This window comes from Taudactylus pleione, unplaced genomic scaffold (genome assembly GCF_031769625.1).
Source record: "Taudactylus pleione unplaced genomic scaffold, aTauple2 ptg000408l, whole genome shotgun sequence".
NCBI classification, from domain to species: Eukaryota; Metazoa; Chordata; class Amphibia; order Anura; family Myobatrachidae; genus Taudactylus; species Taudactylus pleione.
In genome coordinates, this window is record NW_028284810.1 from 5389966 (window position 1) to 5414003 (window position 24038).

The 24038-nt window shown below is 42.6% G+C and overlaps 1 protein-coding gene across 1 annotated transcript in view; it reads left to right on the forward strand.

The window, feature by feature from the left end:
• TENM3 (teneurin transmembrane protein 3) overlaps positions 1–24038 on the forward strand; it is a 776836-nt gene that overhangs the window by 586446 nt on the left and 166352 nt on the right. The window contains exon 13 of the mRNA XM_088446965.1: positions 5096–5281. Coding sequence (XP_088303091.1) covers positions 5096–5281 — 186 coding nt within the window. The remainder of the gene's footprint in view (positions 1–5095; positions 5282–24038) is intronic.

Sequence of the window (24038 nt, forward strand, 5' to 3'; positions counted from 1 at the left end):
AGATGTAGGGGAAGAGTATTAGGTGAGGGCTTTATAGGTGAGGAGTTTGAATTATATTCTGAAGGGCAAGCGGGAGCCAGTGTAAGGCCTGGTGAAGAAGAGAAAAAGTAGCAGTTTATTTGGAGAGGAAGATGAGCGGGGCAGCAGCATTGAGGACAGATTGGAGTGGAGAGAGATTGTAGTTGTGGAGGTCAGATAGGAGGAGGTTACAATAGTCCAGACTAGATATGGCCAGTGAATGGATGAGGGTCTTTATTGCATCCAATGTGAGAAAGGGTCTCATCCTGCAGATATTTCAAATGTGGAAGTGGCAATACTGGGAGAGGGACTGAATGTGGGGTTTGAAGGAGAGGTTGGATTCGAGGATAACTTCAAGACAGCAAACTAGCGGGATGGAAGAGATGGAGAGGTTGTTAATGGATAGTGAAATTGAGGGAGGTGAGGGAACTCAGTAGGCTGGGAAGACAATCAACTCAGTCGTAGACATGTTAAGCTTAAGAAAGCGCTGTGACATCCAGGAGGATATACTGTAGCAGGGTGACAGCTGGAGACACGAGTGAGGAGAGATAAGGAGTTTAAAATAGGAGAAGTAGACAATATAGATTGTAAGCTTGAAAGTAGGGTCATCCTATCTTTTTGACTGTTAATAATCATTGTATAGTGCAATGAAAATTGCTGGCACTATATAAATAACTTAATAAATAAAAATAAATTATCTGAGTATCATCAGCATAGAGATTATATTGGAAGCCGGATTTGAAGGGGTGGCGAAGTCAATGAATGGCAGAGAGAGAGAGGAGGAGAGGCCAAAAATCCTTTATATTTATGTATCTAGTTTTTGTCCATATATATATATATATATATATATATATATGCATTTAGTGATATGAGTAACCCTCGTTTCTGGGCTATTACCCTACGGTTTATAGGTCTAGTTGTGTTCATTTAGGTACTTTTCAATTTCTCATTTACCAATGTTGTTACTTTTATATGACTTAGGAATAATATGTTTTTTACCTCTGTTCAATAATACTCACTGTATTGTACAGTCATGAGTTGAAAAAATAAAAAAGCACAATAGGCTTTATAGCACTGGACAAAAACCAGCAAGAGACGGTTTAAAAGAAACAATTGCGATAGATGCAGAAAGATATTTACTCTTTTTGAATGTACACTTTGAATAATTAGGAGTTGTCTGTAAAGAAGTCCCAACAGTATATGTACATTTTACTAAAGTAAATTCAAGGTCTGTGCTGATAAATCTCCAGGACAGAGACATAACGACCATCCCATGAGATTAGAGGAATCATTTTCATGTGTAACAAAGGCAGTTATTATATAGGGTCAGCATCTCCAGCCACGCCAGAATACCGTTGCTGGTCTTCTCACGTTGATCGAGATTCCGGCAGTCGGCATCCCATTATATATATATATGCTTTTTATCTTCAGAAACAGTTGTTAAGGGGAGATGCAGTTAGAAACCATCAAAAGTGAATGGATTGTTAACCAGACTTGATCCATAGAAATTATCAACGCAATTTATCTTGAAGATTTTACAGAAGCACCTGAGCGATACCCTACCACCTGGTGATACTGGTCTAGAAGGGGTTCACTTTTCACCAGGCCAGTCTGAGGGGGTATTGCACATATTTGATCCAACTAGCAGGGTCACATATGCACAGTGAAATGGAAAGCCAAGACTTCAGTCTTCATTTTCAGTTTTTTTTTTATTTTAATTTTTTTTTATAGATCACCAAAAAAAGATAAAGATTGGATTAAAGTTTAAATGTTTTTTAAGAAGTACTAACCATTTTAAAGAGGCATTATTTAAAAAATTATGCCTTTTTTTCAACAATTTTCCTTTGTTATCACTATGCTGATATGGCGATATAATAGAACAAGCTTTGCGGCAGTACAGGGAAAGCTGTCGATAGTAAAACCGCTGGGGAATCTTAGGAGTGCTTTAGCTGGAAATGACCCCTCCATGAGTTGGACACAGCCCTATTGCTGGTGAAAACACTTGTTTTAACTAAAAAAAAAATAGAGATAGATAAATATGCCCTGTAGTCACTAATTATTTAGAGATATTTACTGATAGAGTACAAATGGGCAACACTCCATAGCTTTAACTGATGCAATTCTAGAAAGTGAAGGATATATTGTTGGCTTACTGCATATTCTAGTTGTTCCCAGGGGAGCTGAGAGGGGTAGAGCTAGTATAAAATAACTGGACTTGGGTCTGTATGTTGGATCTGCCTGCCGATGATAAGATGCAGCCATGCCACTAGATGGTGTCACTCTGCCACCTTTAACAAGTGACGCAACATGTGAAGAGGTTCACAGTATTCCCTGCGGGGAGTGGCCATGCTCTATACACTTTTTTTTTTTTGCAGAAAATGCATCTAAGGGACTGTGCTGATTTATGTGATATGTGACACTTGTATATATGTGTGCGACAATGACTGTATATAGAACTTGGTGTGGACATCGTAGCACTTCGCATGCTGATTCAGAGACTCAGTCACACACAGATATACAAGTTTCTCATATCAAATGAATCCGCATAGTCTCCTGGTGCATCCTAGTCACATCACATTGCCACTTAGATGCATTTTCGGCAGAAGAAGATGTGAAAGACTCCTGGCGCCAGAAGAGTCTCACGGGACCTGGCACGCAGGGAAGGGCTGTTGATTAACTGCTAATTACTGTTGTCGTGATCAGGGCCGTAACTAGTGGGGGCTGGATGTGCAAGTGCACCGGGTGCGCCGCTGCACCCGCCGCCAGTGTCCTCAAGCCCGGCGCCGCAGGGGGGCTCTAAGCCGGACACCCGCTTAGATTTTATTACCAGCGGGCGTCCGGCTTCTTCCCTGCAGCGCTGCGGTAGCTGGAGGCTGCAGATCTTTCCTGGACTCCAGCTTCCGGCTCTCCTCACAGGCACTATGGGAGAGACATCATGATGTCTCTCCCATAGTTCTGAGGAGCAGCCGGACGGACCGGATGGCGGCGGACGTAGGAGCGGGGTTTAAGGTAAGTATTGTTTTTTATTTTGTGTAAGGGGCATTACCATATGGGCACTACTACAGGGACATTACTGTGGAGGCTTTACCATATGGGCACTACAACAGGTGCACTGCTGAAGGGGGCATTACTATAGGGGCACTGCTGCAGGGGGAATTACTATGGGGGAATTACCAGGGGGGCGCCAAATGACTGTCTTGCCCCGGGTTACAAAAACTTAGGACCAGTTTGGAACAGTCCAGAGCAGTGGTGGCTTCAGAGGTGGGGCTGCAGCATAGTCCAAAATTCAAATAGGGGAGCCACACCAACTGTCAGTGAGTCCCAGCCAGTGATGTCTGGCAGCGTTTGAGGTGACAGTTGGTGTGGCTCCCCCTATTTGAATTTTGGACTGCGCTGCTGCCCCACCTCTGGAGTTGCCACTGGTCCAGAGCTTTAGGAAGATATAGGCTAAAAGTACAGATCTGTTTATTAGCATTATTTTATTAGCATTAGCAATAACTTTTATTGAGGGGTCTATTCATTATCACTTAATTTCTACAAAAGCAGGTGAAAATTTACATTTTCATCTGCTTTGTAGAAATGAAGTTTTGGAGCTGTTCATCATAAAGGTAACGCAGGAGATATAACAGATATCTCCTACTTACCTTTCTCTCCCCATACATCAAACTCCGAAAATATAATATTTTCGGAGCTTGACTGCGGGAGCATTCGCCATCTTCCTGGGATTGCGAAGAGGGATCCATTTCCACGCCTGTCGTGCTCATTCTGCCGGACGGCGAGGCTTTTGTGCTCCCGTGTAAACTTTAATTCACACAGGCGCACTAGCACTAGCCAGTCAGACTCGGCAGTGCAAAGTTTCACTGCTACGAAAGAAGCTGTGAAAATGTTCGGGTAGACAGCTGTCTCCGCACTGGAGCAATGTTGAATTGCTTCGGCGCTCGCTGCGAGCAGGAATATTAATTAATGGGGTCTGTCCGGACCCTGACAGTTGACATAATGGATAGACCCGGTAGAGAAATGACAGAAGAGATGCTCTTGGAATGGGAAATGTATGTGCTTATATATATATATATATATATATATATTCCTTCTCTATCTATCTATCTATCTATATATATATATATATGTTACAGTAAGCAAGTTCTCATTATCGTCAGATAAGTAGAAAAATTATGTAGTAATAAATGTGGTATTTAAACCACAGTAACAGTATTATTAGCTCCCCGAGTTATCACCACTCCAGCATCGCACTTATTAGATATGCAATAACCCAGGGGGTCTGATTGACAAGGCAGCAGCCCTTCTCATGGCAGAAATTGCTATTTATATACCTGATATTACCTGGAAATCACAGGAAGTAGTGCAGCTTCCCAGCAGATAGGAGAGTTTCAGTCTTATTACAGCACAGCTCATCATATATCATACTTAATGAGCACTTGTACAGGTTCTCTCTGTATATATTATTTAAAGTGACTTGTATGTGATCAGGGCTACAGAGCGTTCCCTTTGAGTAAAAGGTTAATCTGTACATGCCACATTATTACACAATAACGACGTGGAAGTTTCTTCCATTCATCTGTGTTGGTGACAGGGTTTACCCATGAGTTGTAATTATATAAGCATGGCTTATGTGAGCTTTAACTTCTTGCGCCTGTGATTGCAATAAATTACTTCTAGGAACTATCCTTATTAAAGTGTAGGTTAAAGGCTTACCTGCAAAAACAATTCAATTGCAAAGTGCAGTAACACATGGGGCCAATTGAACTAATTAAGCACAGAGCTGGGGTATGAATTATAGGCCAGTTCAAAGTTCTTGTTCACTTTTGGACCCAAAACGCTGCTTTGTTGTAGCCAATGATTTTTTTTCCCCATAACAGTGCCTAGCTCACCTATAAAACGGCATACAAAGCTTTCTTAGTTTCTTAGCCATGTTGTAGGATTATATGAGACAATATAAAATTCACTTGCCCTTCAAGTGTTCATCTTTTTCATGACAAAGATTAAACCAGTGCTGTTTTTAGGTCGTACTCATTACATGCAGGTGCTGATTATTTTTCCTGTTGTTTACATTATATAGAAATTTGTGCCGTTGACTGTGGCTCCCACGGTGTCTGCATGGGTGGATCATGCCGGTGTGAGGAAGGGTGGACAGGGCCTTCCTGCAGCCAAAGAGCCTGCCACCCTCGCTGCCTGGAGCATGGCACCTGCAAAGATGGGAAGTGTGAATGTACCCAGGGCTGGAATGGAGAGCACTGCACAATTGGTGAGTTGCGTAACTACTTGGACCACTCCAGTGGTTACTATTGGCATAGGAGAATGTGGCAGTCTACTTATACAGCATTACTCTTTGTATGTTCACATAATAACCTGATTATTTTATATATGAGTAATACGTTCTTTACTTTCTTCCCTAACTTCTTGTTTCCTCTTCATTGTGTTTTGAAAATAAGATGATTGACCACTTGCATGCATAATGTTCTAATTATCCGTCAAGCAATCAAAATTTAATATGACTAATTGCCCCCATACACTGGCGGCAGATTGTCGCATTGCTGCGATCTGGAGATGCCGGGTTGCAGGATCGGTGAAATCCAACATGTTGTATTTTACTGATTTGCTGATCGCGATCAAAATACTGTATCGTGAATTGCGAATCTGTGAAATTCAACATGGAGAATTACACCGATTCTCCAACGGATCGCGGAACATCGATGGCCGTAGGTCAGTATTTCCCACCAGCGAAACATTGTTTCCGATCCAATTATAGGATCGCGCAATCCGTCGTTAGGTGTATGGGCCCTGTAAGTTATAGTCATTCTGCTATCGTGATTTGACTGCATGAGAGATGCTATGTATATTTTACAGGTTGTCTTTCATTTTCAGATGTTTAAAACTTTTTTTTAACACAGTTATGGTTACAATCAGAGTTTCACATTAGAGTTTGGAAAGACCAAACTAGCCCCAACACACATCCACCCAATATGAGATAAACGGTCCAAACCCTAAGTGAGACCCTGAAGGCAGGGTTTGTATTTTATTTATTTAATTATTTTACAAATCGGGATATGGCTTGGGGTGAAGGGTTAGGGGAAAGTTTTAAAAATGGTAATAGAATAACATTAACAACTTGCAACATTTTCTCATAGAATGGCTCTTCCATATTTTGCAGCATAGTATAGACTGAGCACTGTGTCCTATATGTATGTATGTATATACTGTGTATATGTATGTGTATATATAAACATACTGTAGTTCTTCAACAAAGTCATCAAGTTCAACAGTGATTTTCAACCTTTTATAACTGGCGGCGCGCTAAACAAAATTCTAGGACTGCCAAGGCACACCATTCATTTTTGTTTTTTTTCAAATTTAATATAACAAATATCCACATATATTTAATATATGTGGATATTTGTTATTATTTCTGTTAAAATTTGTAGAAATGAAACAATCTCAATGGCCCCATCACAATGGCCCCCACAGAAAAAAAACACAATCACAATGTCCCCCACAGAAGAGACATATTTACAAGGGCCCCCACAGAGAAAAAAACAAAACACAATAACCGTGGCCCCCACAGTAAAAAATACACAACAGTGGCCCCCACAGAAAAATAAACACAATCACAATGGCCAACACAGAAAAAATAAACACATTGGCCCCTACCGTTCAATAGCAGAGAAGATCACAGTTGTCCCTGTCCCTCAGCAGAAGGAGTTGCTGAAGCACTGTGACTGGAGTGGAAAGAGCCCTGCTAAGTCACTACAAGCAGAGCAGGGAGCATTGTGCGGGCAGGAGGGACAGAGATGCAGCGTGAGTGACCTATGATGTCACGCGTCTTGTCTCCATAGTTCAGAACATCGGTCATGGCCCGGGCTGCGTCTGAGCAATCCATAAGAGCCCAGCGCTGCCAGGGCCTGAAGTTTTAAGATAAACTGGCGGCGGATACACACTGACGGACACATCTTCGGCGGCACACCTGAGAACCGCTCGCGGCACACTTGTGTGCCACGGCACAGTGGTTGAAAAGCGCTGAAGTACAAGATACTGTGTGTGTAGTGTAGATATGGTTGTTAACCATGTTGTACTTTTACACACATGGTAATATTAATGAATTGTTTCTCTGCTATTCTAAAACTAGTTTTACACTGGCAAAATAAAGACATGATCATTAGCTCATGTCCATCGTGAATCCAGTAGCCATGACTTATGTGAGAACAGAATCTAGTTACTGTCTACCATAAATGATTATTGTAAATCAATGTCAATGTTTTGGCAAATTGAAACTCTCTTGATGACCGGTACACTGCTACACATTAGTTCAGTATCATTAGCTTTTCTCACACTGTTTCCTAAATGTAAACCAGTGATGTAGATATGACTTTGTACACACTTTGTTCCCCAGATATGAGTGACTGCAACCTGTCCACACACTTCTGCTGCCAGTGCCTTAGGTTACACTGGGGTTTGCCTAAAGCATTGCCTCCCATGGTCTATGTGTTATACAGTACATAAGTGGATGGTGAATAATATGGCCAAAATGTACAAATATGGAAAGAGCATATATTATCTCTAGGGGGCAATGAGTCAAACTCACCATCTATTAGTGGATGTTTGGTGGAGAAAATGAAAACAAATCCACTTTATAGCTATAGGGAGTCAGGTCAGCTGTTATTTTTGGTTGATGGCTTTTCTATAGCTTCTCCTTTAAACAGAGCTACAGTAGGTAATCTATGATACAATAGTTGTCAGATCTTGCTGGGATTTGTAGTCCCACCATAGCTGACAAATCACAATCTGTGGAAAAGTGTGAAATGCACAAACTGAACCTCCATGTAAAAACCTGTATGCAGTCCACATAACGAATGGTAACCATTACAAAGTTGACAGAATGTTACATGTGGACTTTCAAACTTCAGCAACCAGTTTTGATTTGTATTCTTCACTTTTTAAATCCGTGTACAAATGACTCCCCCAGAAATTTGGAAATGCCAATTCCACACCTTGTTCTCTAAGCTAATTTCCATAAGATACATATCACATGAAGTCCACATTTAATTAATGCACGGGCTCTGTTCTGTTACTGTACTTTATTTCTAATCTATATTATACTTGTGGTACTTTCTCTGTTTCATAGTTGATTTAAATGTAAAATAAATAGATAGCGGCGTGTAAATTAGCAATGCGATATTTTGTTCTTCTGTATTTAAAAAATATATCTGAAAATCGGCTATTGCAAACTAGATATGTATGTAGTCATAATGGCAAATAATGCAGCAGCGGGGTGCGACGTGTAATTTAGTAATCAGGCCATGAGGGACAAGAGTGTGTGTCAGCTGAGTTGTAGCCACTCCGTATTTCCCAGATTTTGTTATGCATTAGGGACCTTCCTAATGTTACCGTGACTTAGTGTTTGCAGTGCCTTGTGCGTGCTGCCATATGCTGGGGGTACTATGAACCCAGCATGGGGAAATCTGAAGGGAAGCTTCTATCGTGGAGTTTCTGAAAGGTGAAGTTTTGTGTTAATTAGTTGAAAAGTGTATATTTATAACATATTATCATATGCATATAACACGCTATACATATTTGTTCATATAGTGCCCTGATTCAGCACATTATTATAATTATTTGTTTATTTATTCAACACTAGCAACTGATATATAGCTCTTTAACTAGTTAACGCAAAATAAAGTACACTGCAGAAAATAACTACAAATAGCATCAGTATATAAAATCTAGCGGAAATCCTGTGGCAAAGGATTTATTATATAATATGGCACATAAAAGCACATCCTACAAAACTTGGATTAATGTGACATTCAGGTTTATATTAATTTGTGCTGGGAATCGCATCTATACATTTATTCATATTTATATGTAGGAGTGGGGGGACATTTGAGAGCTGGACCAGTAGCTATGACAGACAGCTCGATAACCTATTGCAAGCAACCAATAAGGCATTTAGATTATTTTTAATCTGTACTAGAAAAATGACTGATTGCTGTGAAGTGCAATGCATTTTGTGTAGCTATCTGTCCACACTAATTTATATCGGTTTCCAAACCAACATCCTTGTGCCAAAGTATTATTACCTTAATCCCATATTCACTGCATTGTACAGTAGGTACATTGAAGTCACACATGAATATAGGCTGACAGTAATACTCCAAAGTTTTAGTTTTGCTATGTGAATTGTGTACATGTAGGTAAGCTGCTCTGCCGCTGCGTCTTGTGGCATGAATTGTACAGCACACAATTGTTAGAAGGCTTTTGTGTCACGTTTTATAGTCCAATACTTGTTTGAATTCCTCTTGGGTTGTTTATTGAGCTACATTGATTTCCACGTACATTATGTGAATTGAAATGGAAATTTGGCCTTGGGATAAATTGTAATTCCTCAACTGTACAAAAAAACAGCTATTTGTTATTTCTTGTAATTCCTCAGTACATGGACAGGAAAGCATATAATTAATGATCACAGAGACAAAGTTCAGGTAGTATTTGGGTATACAGGTACAAGGTACACCTCGCTATGCCTTATGTCACCCCGACATTAACTCTGGTATTCCGGAGGTTTACAGTGTGACACAGCTAGGGAATTGCAACACAAATAGTGTGAACTTTCACATCTATAATCAGTTTCAACAGCTCCCCTTCCCTGTCCCAATATTTTCTAGACTGTTAAGGTGCATACACACTAGACGATATGCTCCCTGAGCGATATCGTCTAGTGTGTCCCCGGCAGGCTGTGCGCAATGTCGTTCATGACATTGAGCACAGCCGCTGAACAATATCATTAGCGATATCGTTCAGCGCCGGGCTCTCTCACCCATTCCCTGACATGCAGCAACCTGACGAGGTCGTCAGGTTGGCCTGCATGTCAGCCCGATGAACGAGGATGACGAACGACCCGCGGGAACGCGCGTCGTCGTCATTCATCTTTTTTGTGTTAAAAATGGACGATAAAGTGGACGACTGAACGATAACGATATCGTTAAGTCGTCCACTTTAATCGCCCAGTGTGTACGCACCATTATGGACGAACAGTCATATCTCAGGAAAACATCTTCTTAACAATACTGGGTTGTTGGGTTTTTTTGGTTATAAGGAGACAGTAAACAAATATGTCACTAAATGATTTGAAATCATATTTAGGAATATTAAGCTTCATCAGGCCTATTATTTAAAATGAAAAATGAATATCTAATAATATAAAGAAAAAAGAAAAACTAAATCCATTAAGGAACCTGGGCTACTATACTATATGAGTCTTCAGTCCTGCAATAATTCCCAGCAGCAATTAAACAGTGAGTTACTTTATATTTAGAACCTACACTGACCTATATATTTTGCATATGTACTCAATAAACTGATTCTGCCCACTTTCATGAATATTCGTTCAGCAGAAGCAGTGGGGAATCATATTGTGTTATTTTAGAAAAACGACTTAGAGGAAAATAGATTAAACAAATGTGTATTTAGTTTTGGAAAAATAATTATGCTATATTCTGTAAAGTGTTTAAGAGCGACTATTCCAAGCACATGGATCACCCCAACCTATAGTAGTGGGATTGTCATAGGAAGTAGATATTTGTAAGTTGACCTAAATTATATAAAGCTCCACATATGAAATAGAGGTAGGGCAAACCAATTTCCACAGCTTATGTCTGTAAAGGTTAAAGCAAGCAACAATTAGTTTTGGGGGAAACGAGTTAATCTGTTCACACAACTAAAAATGATCTTTCCAACCAGCTAACTAGCTGGCTGGTTGGAACAAATATTTGGATAATGTATGGGAGCAAACTACAATTTCAGGAAAACAGACAAAAGCAGTTGTTCAGACAAGTTAGTTAAATCCGTTTGAATTAACCAACATGTCTGATCGACTGTTGTCTGTTTTCCAGCAAACGATTTTCATTCCAACCGGCTTTTAGAAGTCACAATAATCAGTGTATACTTTACCTTCTTAATACTAGGTGCAAAAGACACGCCTCCTTACAGGTGGATATTTGCTTACATGCTGGTCTGTATGGGCCACACTTGTGTGAGCATGGCTTCACAGAACTTTACCTGCGTAAGTATCCCCTTATCCCACCCCTGTACCACCTCTCTGGTCGTAAGTGTAGCTACTATACATTCGGAATGTGTTACTTTCTGCATTCTTGTATTTGTGTCCTCTCATTTTCTGAGCATGTGCATTGCGAGAATTCACACAAGATCTGTAAAGCCAATGAAGGTACATCAGCCCCAGTCTGTGCTTTGTAAATGAGGCCTTGTGCATGTAACGCAGAAATGCCGCATTCACAATGTCTATCCTTGAATGGAGCAGATGTGTTGAATTCAGCATTTACACGGAGCAATGTGCTAGAGAAGAGAAGTCCCAAAACTTAATGGGCGGTATTCAGTTGTTTTAGCGCGCCCAATCTCCTGTCTAATATGACGGGAGATTGCGTGGCGCTATTCAATTGATGGCGATTATCGCGCTGATTGCTCCCATAGAGGTCGGGTTTAGTCGTGTAAAGCGGCTACCCCCGACCAAAGCGGGTCACTTTTCCCTAAGGGGTGCGAGCTGAAATGGTGCGCTGGCAGCTGATCGTGCTCGACCGAAGCAACAATTGAATAGTTCCGTCGGGAGCAAAGGGGGGTAGAAACAATTGAATACCGCCCAATATGTTTAAATACATATATGGCCATTTTTCACGTTACTTTGTGTTTATTTATTTAGTAATGCAGCCCATTCTGCAATGCAGCCCATTCTGTAAAGCAGCCCATTCTGTAAATGATCAGGCTATTCAATTTCACAGTCACTGAGGAGTTCTGCGGCCATATAAGGCAAAAGGCCATACCTGCCAACCCTACCTCAACGGCTGGGAGGCTCCTGAAAATCTTGTGGCACGAGAAGGCGAGTTTCCCAGGCTGGCCGCCACCCTTCCGCACCCCCACACTTACCTTACAAAGTGGGTGATTCGGAGGGGAATGATGACGTGCTTCGTGCTTAATTGCATAATCGCAGCCCTGCCCCCTGCTATACAGTGCCAGAAATCTTGCCATTGTATATCGTGGGTGGGGCCGCTTTGACGCGATCTTGACGCCATGCCCCTGCACTGCCCTCCCGGTGGAGGCAGCCAGAACTATGGCTAGACGCTTTAGTATAGAAATCTGAGGTGATATGTAATATCAGGAATAATATACAGTAGTGGGTGCATTATTCCTTATAATCATACTTACCTACTCTCCTGAAACCTCCGGAAGACACTAGCATTTTTCAGGGAGACCCAGGAACAGTAGGCTGCCCTCCAGCATCCTGCCCACTTCCCTGTGAAAGGGGCAGGACAGAGAGCATAATGCCACCATTTATCTATGAGGAGAGGGCATGACCAATATATCGCAGTTCTATGAGAATCTCATTATTTTGGTGCCGCCCCCTCTTCATAGAACCACAATTGCAGCATTATGCCCCAAGTTCGTTGGGTTGAATGACCAGAGGTGCCCGGCCGCATCCCCATCAGTGACAGCTGCATCTCCACTCCAGGCTTCTTCCGGATGGGAGAAATCAAGTGTGGAACCAGGTCAGTACTCATAGCTTATACAGTAGGCAACGATGCCAAAACTCCGCTTTTATATAGATACTATATATAAGGCCATGCATATATTGAAATAGTTTCTCTATTGTATTTAGTTTCTCGCAACTGTTCAACAATGATTCTGTATAATCCAAAAAATCCATATACATAGGAACACAAAACCAGCTTCATCTCCATTATGCAGTCCTAGTTGTATGAAATTAGCAAATAATTATGTTAGTTGGGTTTCTCCTAAATCACTTTGCCATGACATACTTTAACTCTATCCTTTAGTACATCTAATAGATTAAAAACAAATCTCAGTTGCAAATGTGTGAATTTGCATTAGACGAAAGCTGTCTTGTTTTGGCTTGTCAACACCTTTTTTTTTATTTTTTTGTTTCAGAATGAAAATATATATTTTTTCTTTAATATTGGAATGGGTGTATACGGCCATCTGCTATGCCACTTGCCCGCAGCTCCATCACTTAACACATAAGACAGGCTACAGCTGTTTAATTGCTACAGTGTTGAACAATTATCTATCTGCCCAAAATTTATATTTATATGTGTATGCATAGAAACCATGTGGTTAAACATAAGTGATCTAATATCATTAAGCATTCATTAATTAATCCCCTGTGGAGTAATGAACAATAAAAAAATAAATAAATTCTTAGTTGGTTTAAATAGATGCGAGATAGCAGCTCGATGATTTTAATTAGCATGTTATTTGCAGGTTCCAATCCCTTCTGCTGAACATTTCATCAGCGCCTTTGCATTTCCGATATTCCTTGCTAGCATTTTCTGAGAGGCCAGTCTGTTACTCATTCTAGCATGTGAAATTGTGACTTCCTTCCTTCCTTTTAACAAAATTGACAAGAGTACTGATGTACATGACAGGGAAACTGATGTCCTAACAGTTACTCAAATCGAGCTTTTCATTTTGGGTAGTTGAGGTTTAACTATTCTACACAAGTGATGATGATAAATGTATAAATTAATAATTGCATTACTGCTGAGTTCTGATGTCATTAATCATAATGAATGACTTGTGATGTCATTACTTTTAGTGGTGATTAGGAAAACAAGTTTACCATGAGGAATAATGCACTTGCCATTGTATACAATTTAGATATTAGTTTGTAAACTGTATAAAAATAAATGCATTTAGCCCGTGGCCTTATATCGTTCAAGGATCTCCTTTGTGATTTAATTAATATTTTTAACAATGAATTTTAGAAAGTTTTACAAAAAGTAAGGGGGTACAGAAAAAAAGAGTGGGGGGTATACAGAGGGAATAAAGTATGTTGAGCACACAAATACAATCACAAATAGTCAAAACTAAACTGCATGGCATAAAGAAAAAAGAAGGAAATAAAAAAGGCAATAAAAGGAGATAATCATTAGATACGGCACAAGAAAAGGAAACAGATCACAGGCATATTGTAGCTTCGAGGCCCTCGGTAGAATACAAATACCAGCTATACACCTTCATTAACGGAGAATTAGATGAAGAGGAGTCGGGGCAGTGAGATGTCTATCAGAAAGCTGTATGTCATTTTGGACATGACATGACTAATGCCAGTGGAGGTGGCTTATCCTATATCTAGAACTGAGCTATTACTGCCCTTGCAGCAATAAAGATATGGCTCATAAGGTATCTGTGGTGAGTCGGGCTAGTATCTGAAAAATATATGGGATAAAGACACTCATAAACCTGTAACATGCAAAATTAGACCCTATGCAGTGTCCTTTATATAGTGCCCTAGTAGTATTCCCCCAAAATCATTGCCCCCAGTAGTAGTCCCCCCATGCTCTGCCCCCAGTAATAGTCCCCCATATACAGTGCCCCCAGTAATAGTCACCCCCATACAGTGCCCCATTAGTAGTCCCCCCCTATACAGTGCCCCAGTAGTAGCCCCACCTATGCATTGCCCCCAGTAGCAAACACCACCCCTATACAGTGCCCCCATGAAGTGGCCCCCCCCTATACAGCGACCCTTGTAGCTGTCCCCCTATACAGGGACGCCTGTAACGCTCCCCCCCTATGCAGTGACAGTGCCCCACACACACACAAAAAAAGCTTACCTGAATACCTGCTCCTGACGCGAGTCCCGGCTCTTCTGTTACACAGTTGGGAGAGACGTCAGCGTCATGACGTCTCTCCCATCATCACCAGCTGTGGGGGGAGCCGGCTCCCTTCTGTTGTGCAGCAGCCAATGAGAGTCTGTCTGACTCTCATCGGCTGCTGTAACATACACACAGCTGCCGCCGGTGGCTGTGTGTATGTCACTGTGTAGTGTGGCCGCGCTAACTGCGCGGTCTACACTACACTAGCGGAGGGGACACTAGCGGCGGGCGCAGACAGTGCGCCGCTGCTAGTGGGGGCCCCTCCGTGTGTGGGGGCCCGGGGACGACCGCCCCTGACGCCCCCCCTTAATCCGGCCCTGATTATACGGTACAACATCTTCATGTACTTTTGAATGTGAGAGATGCATAGACGGTATGTAGTCAGGAAGCCGGCGGTCAAAATGCTGACTGCCTGCTTCCCGACTATGAAATCACGGCATGGGACTAATGATAGGTGACTAAATACAGACGCCTATCATCAGCCCCATGACGAAATCCCAACGCCCGGCATATCAAACTTAGGTAACCCGAACATCAGGACCTGTTAGCCGCCGGAGGGGGGGGTGTTGGGTTTAGGGCTCCCGGGGGGACTTAGGGTAAGGCAACCCCCCGGGAAGGTTAGGATTAGGCTAGGGGAAAGAGGGTTTAGGGTCAAGCACCCCCAGGGGGAGGTTAGGATTAGGCACCCCCCAGGAGGCTTAGGTTTAGGGAGCAGGGAAAGGGGGTTAGGCTCCCCTGGGGGGAGGTTAGGGTTAGGCACTAGGGGAGGTGGTTAGGGTTAGGCACCCCTAAGGGAGAGCTGGGGAGGAAGAGGGGAGGGTTAGGATACTTAACAGGCGCCGTCGGGATCTTCATTTGCCGGACTTCCGGTGTCTGTATTTCATCTGCCGGGCTTAGGTTTGGCGGTATGTCATACCGATCCTGCATAGACATTTTAAATATAGAACTAAACAGTTGGGACCAAGAAACAAAAGTCTCTCGAGATTTCAGAGAGTGGTAATGGCTACTTGAAGCTATATAAAGCATCCCCGAAAGCGCATGTCTGGGTACACAAACAGGACAAATGAGTACAGTGTACTCCAATAGCCTCCACAATCAGAGCCGTAACTAGACTTTTTGGTGCCCTATGCCAGAAAGAGCATTGGCGCCTCCCTCATTTTTCAAAGGGACATAATGCACCCAAAAAAGGGCCATGGCTTCATGGGGAAGGGCCAGGGAATGCTGGGGATGAAATAAGAGGAAGCTACAAGCAAGAATCATAATAAACAGAAATTTGACAGGCCCAAACATCGCCCCCTGACCTGCGGTGCCCTGTGCTATGGCACCGGCCGCACTACCCTTGCTACGGCCCTGTCCACAGTGACCTGACCTCAGTCCTGTAGCGCACCTATGGGATGTTGTGGAACTGGATGTTCACATTGTGAATGTATGCTGACAAATCTGGGGGAACTGTGTGATGCTTTCATGTCATTATGGACCAGAATGTTCCTAGCACATTGTTAAATGAAATCCATTCAACAATTGAAACAATTCAGGCTGTTTTGGATGCACAGGGGGTCCTACCCTGTACTAGAAAGGTGTGGTCATTGAGTATATATTAAAAGTATCTTTTGTGTGTACATGTAAATGTGTTTGTATTCAATATGTGTGTGTGTGTGTGTGTGTGTGTGTATATATGTATACAGAAAAACCTGTTTATGTGTGGAGGAGGTGGCACTTGAAGGTTTGAAACATATGTTATTGTAGTTCCATTAACATTCCCATGTTTCAGGGCATGAACACCCTTTTCTTCAGTCTTACCTTAAGTAGGAGAAATATCACCTGAGTGAGGCTCAGACTCGGAAGCCACTGTACATTGGATGGGAATGAGATAGATCCCCTTCCGTTTGTGTACGATGACGTCATCAGCCAGTGTCCAATGTCATTCCCTACATCCAAGTGGGCATAGAGGGGGAATATAATCATGTGGTGAGCAAAGTGAGCCACCGTGCCTGCATCGTGGCGAGTGAAGCAAGCCAGCAAGGGGCCGAAAAGTGTGGGCAAAAACATCCACTTCCGCCCTCACTCACGTCACTTGCAGGTACAGCTACTGAAGGGGTTTTATACTCTTCCACATTGGATGTGACACGGTTTCTCACACTGATGATGTGAGTTGGCCCGGCGCCCTCTAGTAACCATGGAGACCAGATGCTGCCTGGTCACATGATGCGCAAACTCTTCAGTTAGTACACAAAGGAAAAAAGCTGATCTGCCCACCACCACATGAAAGAAATATGCCAAAGTAAATACAATAAGGTAAAATGAAAACAAGCTAATAAAAAAATAAATAAATAATAATAATAATTAAAAAAAAAAAAAAATACAATATATATATATATATATATATATATATATATATCTCATATAAACAAAGTATATTACTAGAAACTAAATATTAATAAAAAATGGGGTATAAATAATTATAAATAGACAACCAGCAATATGCATAGGCATTTCAGTAACCATATATGCACCAGTAGCTGACTGTAAAAATCACATATATTACAGTAATAGGTTTGAAACACGGGGACGACTATATAGTTAGAGCCATTCCAACAGATCTTATTGTTAAGTCCTCATGGTGTGGTTATATTTAGTGTAAAGATCCATTTTGCCTCAAGTTTTATTAACTGGTCATGTCTATTGCCCCTTGAAATGGAGGCTGGGATGTGGTCAAGTATTTTGTTTTTAAAAGTGGCCAAGCTATGTCCCCTTGCTGCGAGGTGTCTTGCTACAGGTTGCTCCAATGGTTTACCAGATAAAGTTGCACATATAGCTGACCTGTGTAGAGCCATTCTTTCTCACACAGGCCTAGTTGTTTTACCCACATAGTATAGTCCACATGGGCAGATGATAATATATACTATGTAGGAGGAAGTACAGGTAAGCACATGTTTGATGTTAAAAATGTTACCTGTGTGCGTATGTTTGAAACTCTAGCCGACAATTACAATTGTCAATTCAGCACATCTAGTCCTGTCATTCAGAGAACCACCAGGGCTTTGTGGCCGATTGTGTCATTCGACAATGACCTACCTTGCTTCAAGAATAAGAGACCCTGACCTGCATCACGAGAGGCAGAAATGTCAGGGATATAGCGTACTATACTGAAATTACTGGCTTTGATTCCCCTCAGGAAGTTAGCTCTAAATTTCTCATGAGCCCACCAGGGTACTATAAGTGCCTTAAGTGCACCACTTCTCCCACATAAGGTAAAATTGCTTTTGTATTTACATCTGTTACCTTGACAAAAGGGCGTTCGTGCCCTGAGAAATCGCAATGTTAATGGAATTACAATAACATATGTGTTTCAAGCCTAGTTTATTTATACATTGCACACATCAGAGGGCACTGGAGCAGCATATCTCTATTTGAGTGGAGTGCCGGACCAATTGTACCTATACAGATGTTTCCTCATACATCTAGCCTCCTTGCATGTTAAACAGCCCATCTAATCGTGCAATGCAGTGGCGTGACTCGGTAGCGCCAAGCGTCTTTTTTGTGTGACTTTTTTTATGCGTCAAATGCGTGTGAATAAAGATGCATTTGAAGGTGAAAAAAATCGCACGAAAGAGGCTCTGCGCTACCGAGGCACGTGGAGCTGCCGCGTTGTGTGGCGCGACTTGTAGCGCATGGAGCATAGATGTATGTGGACACATCTGTATAGATATCTATATAATAAGCAAGACGGCCTGTCTGTCTGCTTGTTTGTCCTTTATGCACGGCCAGAGTTTTGGACCTAGCTCCACCAAATTTGGCATGGTGTAGTTTGATCAGGATTAGGTTTTTGCCTAGGTTTGAACTTAGTCAGGGCGACACACTCTCACACAATCCCTAAAAATGGGGACACTTAAACAGATTCCAGAGCTGGCTCCAGTGAAAATTGGCAGTCTGCCAAAAACATTGTGAAAGATACAAAAGTTTCCTTTGAACCTCACAGTATGAGCAAGTGTCAAATGTATGACTCATGCAAGTTCATATTAAATCCAGAGTTAGTCCTTTTAAAATGACCGTATATATTAGTTGGGTTGGGTATGGGAGCCGGCTGTCAAAAGATGCTGAGAATCCCGAAAGGGGCACAGTAAGTATTTTAACTCTCCCCACTTCACCCTCTGACCCTAACCCTACTATTTTGTATCCTACCGCTAACCTTCCCACCCTAACCCACCCGGTTAGTGCCTAAACCTAACCCTCCCCTCTTAGTGCCTAAATCTAACCATTCTTCCTTAGTGCCTAATCCTAACCTCCTTCAGGTGGTGCCTAAAATAATCCCCCTGCCTGTCCGCAACCTAACCCTAACCTCCCCCCTCCCACAGCCTATCTCCAACCCCCCTGTCGTGCCTAAACCTAACCCTGCCCCCCTGCATGCTAATAGCGGCCGCTATACTTACAATCAGAATGCCGGCTGTCGGGATTCCGGCGTCAGCATCTTCACTGATGTTGGAATTCCGGCGCGTGTCTTCTGGCCGCGGTTCAGGATTCCGGCAGTGAGCATCCCAATGGTAGGTTAATTAACTACATTCCATATTGGTCAGCCATCTGTTTTTGCATGCAAGGGCAAACTAGAACTTTGTGGGCCACATAGCAAGATCTCAAAGGGCCCCCCAGAGGTAAAATAAAACAACATACATTTGTCCCCACGCAGAGTCCATTCATGTTATGCCACACAGAGCCCATTCAGGTTATGCTACACAGTAGTACCCCTTATACACATTATGCCATGCAGTAGTAGTGCCCCTTATACATTATGCCACACAGTAATGCCCTTTATACTACATAGTATTGCACGTTACACATTAAGCTACACAGTAGTAGTGCCCCATATAACACATTATTGTACACAATAGTAGTACCTCTTGCACATTATGGCACACAGTAATGCCTCTTATAACATTATGGCACACAATAATGCCCCTTACACATTATGCGCTCCCCCCGCAACTCACCTCCCCGTGTCCCTCCAGCACCCTCTCGCCTCCTCCTGTGTGCCATCAGCAGCCAGCAGGTGGGGATTTGGTGTCGTGCCGACAGCTATTTTCAGCTGGAGCACCGGCAGGCAGCGGCAGACATGTACAGACAGTACCGGCGCAATTTGATTCTGGCGCCGGTTGTGAGCCACTTGGAGCTTGCGGACTGGCAGCCAATCAGGAGCCGCCACTGCTGATTGGCTGTTGGCCTGTGAACTCTGATTGCCTCGCAACCGACGGCGCTGTCTCTCCATGTCATTCATACTACTATATTAAGGAAAGCATCAGAACACACTGAATATACGACATGGCTGCCAGGCAGAATTTGCCGTTTATTCCTAGTTCCTACAGTACCACATCAGCCCTATTACTGAAGGAGTAAGCTCCTCTCATAACCCCCTAGTTTTTTGTGAATGACTGTTCCCAAGAAGCTCCGCTACTAGAAGTGTTTGGATTGTCAAGTGACGTCCTGCGACATACATGTACTAATCTTGTTCTGGAACTCCAAAAGCACCAGGTCACTGTCCTGTCAAACAACATAACATAACGGACAGAGGTACATAACGGCCATTTTGGAACAAGGACACAGATCACTACATAACTCATTCCATATTCATCCTTAAGAATCCACTAGAGACTGGTGAAGATGGCTTGAGTGGTGAAGCAAGTCCTTCATTATGAAAGCAGTGCAATAACCAGTGGCATATTACCATGCTTCAATGCATCGCCACTTATTTATTTTTTAATGAGTGCTTCTTGCCTGTGTTGTGTGCTGGGGAGATGCGTGCTGACAGCAAAGCTTGATGACAAGAGATAAGAAAGTCTCAGAGGAGTCTGAAGAGATTAACTTTATAACTTAGGCCACATTAAATGAAATCTCTCCACCCCCAGATATCTTTCACAGTGTCCGTGATTGCCTCTCTGTTGTACAGCCTCATAACAGGAGTCAGGGCATTATATAAATAATTTGCTTCCCTGATTTCACAGGGGATCTTATTAACCCCTTTTAATACTTAAAATGTTCAGTCAAGCAATCATTACACAATCACAGGGCATATTCAAGTAACATGCACGCATCAAAGCCATCTTATTTCACAAGACTCTCTCTCTTTTATATATTATAGGTAAGACCATATATTCACCAATAACTTCTCAGCATTTTGCCCTGAGCACCTCAGGCTTGCAATATTATATTATATATTGTCCTATTTATTGTGTAATATATATATATATATATATATATATATATATATATATATACACACACACACATATATATATATAATGTAACAATGTGTCCGGCTCTCCCAGGTATCTAAACAACTCGCCACGGTGCCCGCAAAGGCGTATTATAATACTTATCGAACAGATGCAGCACTCATACATCAGCAATGTTTCAGTGCCACAAATACCACAGCACTGTCCTCAGGCTGTTGACATTGCTGTGGTATTTGTGGCACTGAAACGTTGCTGTTGTATGAGAAGCGATTAAAGATCTTGAACAAGTCCCCGAGTGCCGCATCTGTTCGATAAGTATTATATATATATATATATGTACAGAGCCGTAACTAGACTTTTTGGTGCCCTATGCCAGAAAGAGCATTGGCGGCCCCCTCATTTTTCAAAGGGACATAATGCAACCAAAAAAGGGTGTCATGGCCTTATGGGAAAGGGCCAGGATATGCTGGGGATGAAATAAGAGGAAGCTACAAGCAAGAATGATAATAAACAGAAATTTGACAGGCCCAAACAGCGCCCCCTGACCTGTGGTGCCCTGTGCGATGGCACCGGATGCACTACCCTAGCTACGGCCCTGTATGTATGTATGTATGTATGTATGTATGTATGTGTATATATATATATATATTGTGACACAGTTAGGTTAGGGGGTCCCTCTCCTGGGTAGAGGACTCCTTCCTTACACACACACGGCAGCAGCACACCAGTCTGGATGTAAGTACAAGCTGGTCGGCGCCAGTCTTTATTGTACAATGTCAGAAATAACATTAAGAAAACAAACAAAAGTCCTAGCCCTGTCGGGGCACTAACTTCACAGGTAGTTCCCTCACTACCAGAACCTGGCAGGGCCTAATGCCCTCGCCAGCAACAAAAGCACAGCACAACACTCACGGATAGGTTTTCAAGTGTCTCTGAGCAAACTCCCTGTCTGCTCTCCCAGGTGAGACAATCAGCCCTCAACACACTAGGCTTATATTGGCCACTCTCAGGTGGGAACCCAATCAAGCCTGTTACCAGGCTAAGAGAACCAAAACCTGGAGTGGCCGTGGGTGGAGCCCTCCTTCACCTCTCACCCACAACCCCCAGGTCCCAAACCGGCTTTTCAAAAAGCCGAAACTCAAGCCTGCTACACTGCAGACTTTCTCCTGGGGGTTTAAAACACAAAAGACAGGAATCTGGGACAAATGTACCTGCCACAGACCACTTTACCAGTGATCCTATCACAATATATATATATATATATATATATATATATATATATATATATATATATATATATATATATATATATATATATATATATATGCACAGTCGAGTCACATTATTATGACCACCAGCAAATAGCCAGAGTAACCGCCGTGTGCAGCACGGATAGCAGCTAGACGGGCTGGGAGTGACTCAGTAAGGTGCTGGCAGGTTGACACAGGTATCTGGAGCTAAGTTGACTGCAGTGCTTTCTGCAACTGCTGGAGGGTGTGTGGTGGAGTATACATAGAGTGAACACAACGATGGAGGTGGTCCCACAGATGCTCAATTAGGTTCAAGTACGGGGAATTAGGGGTCCAGGGAAGTACTTGGACTTGTTCGTCCAACCACTGTTGGACATTTCTAGCCACGTGACATGTCGCATTGTCTTGCTGGAAGATCCCATCCACCTCAGGGAAGACAATCAGCATGTATGGCTGTACGTGCTCTACAAAGATGGAAGCATAACCAAATTGGTTGAGGGTGCCTTCCACATGGATGAGTAGGCCCAAAAAAATGCAATGAAAACATTCCCCAGACCATAACGCTGCCACTACTAGCTTGTGTTTTTCCAGCAATGGTTGCAGGGTGTTTGTTCTCCGATGCTTATCGCCTGACATGCCAACGTCCATCCGTTTGATGAAGCAGAAAAGGTGAGTCATCGGAGAAGGCAACCCTCGCCAATCAGCGGTGGTCCAATTCCGATACAGGCGTGAAAATTGAAGCCTTTTCCGCCGATGCAACACCGTTCGCATAGGTGCAGAGACCATCCGTTTGCTTTGGAGCACCATATGCAGCAGAGTTCGCTGAAGTGTCGTTTTAGACACATCTGGTGGCACCACTGTAGCATGTCGGTCAGCCCTCATGAACCTTTGCAGCTGACGTTCAGCTCTCACATCAATGGTACGTGGTGCTCCGCAGTTTCCACGTCAGTTTTTCGCAATGGTATCATTTGTCCAGTCACGATACACCTTCACCACAGCAGCAAGCGAACAGTTCACAAACTGCGCTGTTTCAGAAATGCTGTAACCCTTGTCCCAAAAAAGTCTACAGTGTAGACGAAACGCGTTGCTGTCCCTATTTTACTTAGTGATTTTATGATTTATATTCATCCTGCTATTACACCTTTTACTAAACCGGCTGATTACAGAGACAGGCATACTGAGCAAGGACTGTCTGTCCATGTCTGTCGCTGCCTACTGGTGCACCAGATGAAATTAGCTGGCAGCACGGCACCAAATCCACAACTGCTGGCTGCTGATGGCACACATGGGGAGGCGAGAGGCTGCTGGAGAGACATGGGGAGGTGAGTTGCGGGGGGAGCCATAATGTGTAAGGATCATTATTGTGTGGCATAATGTTATAAGAGGCATTACTGTGTGGCATAATGTGCAAGGGGTACTACTATTATGTGCAATAATGTGTTATATGGGGCACTAAAACAATGTGGCATAATGTGTAAGGGGCAATATTTTCACAACCAGCATTGGCTCAAAAAAAGCAAGTGAGTGCTTGTCTGAAAGCGAGGAATGTATTTTTCAGCTGTGTTGACTAAGCAAGGTGTCCTACAATGTCCTGGATTAAAGAAATATAATTATAAATCACCCTTTATATTTCCAAAATGAAACCGGGCCCCACTAATGTATTGGAACAGCCTTGTCATAAGGGTTCTCTTTTAGTTAGTCTGGTAATGTGATCGTGTCTTTGTAGGCTGTGCACTACAGTTATTTGTCTGTATGAGTTTTTACTTTGGAATATGACCCATTTACATGGCTCGCTCAGAACACCATAAAACCTAGAAATGACTCTCTGGTCCAGCAACCAAGTTCGTTCA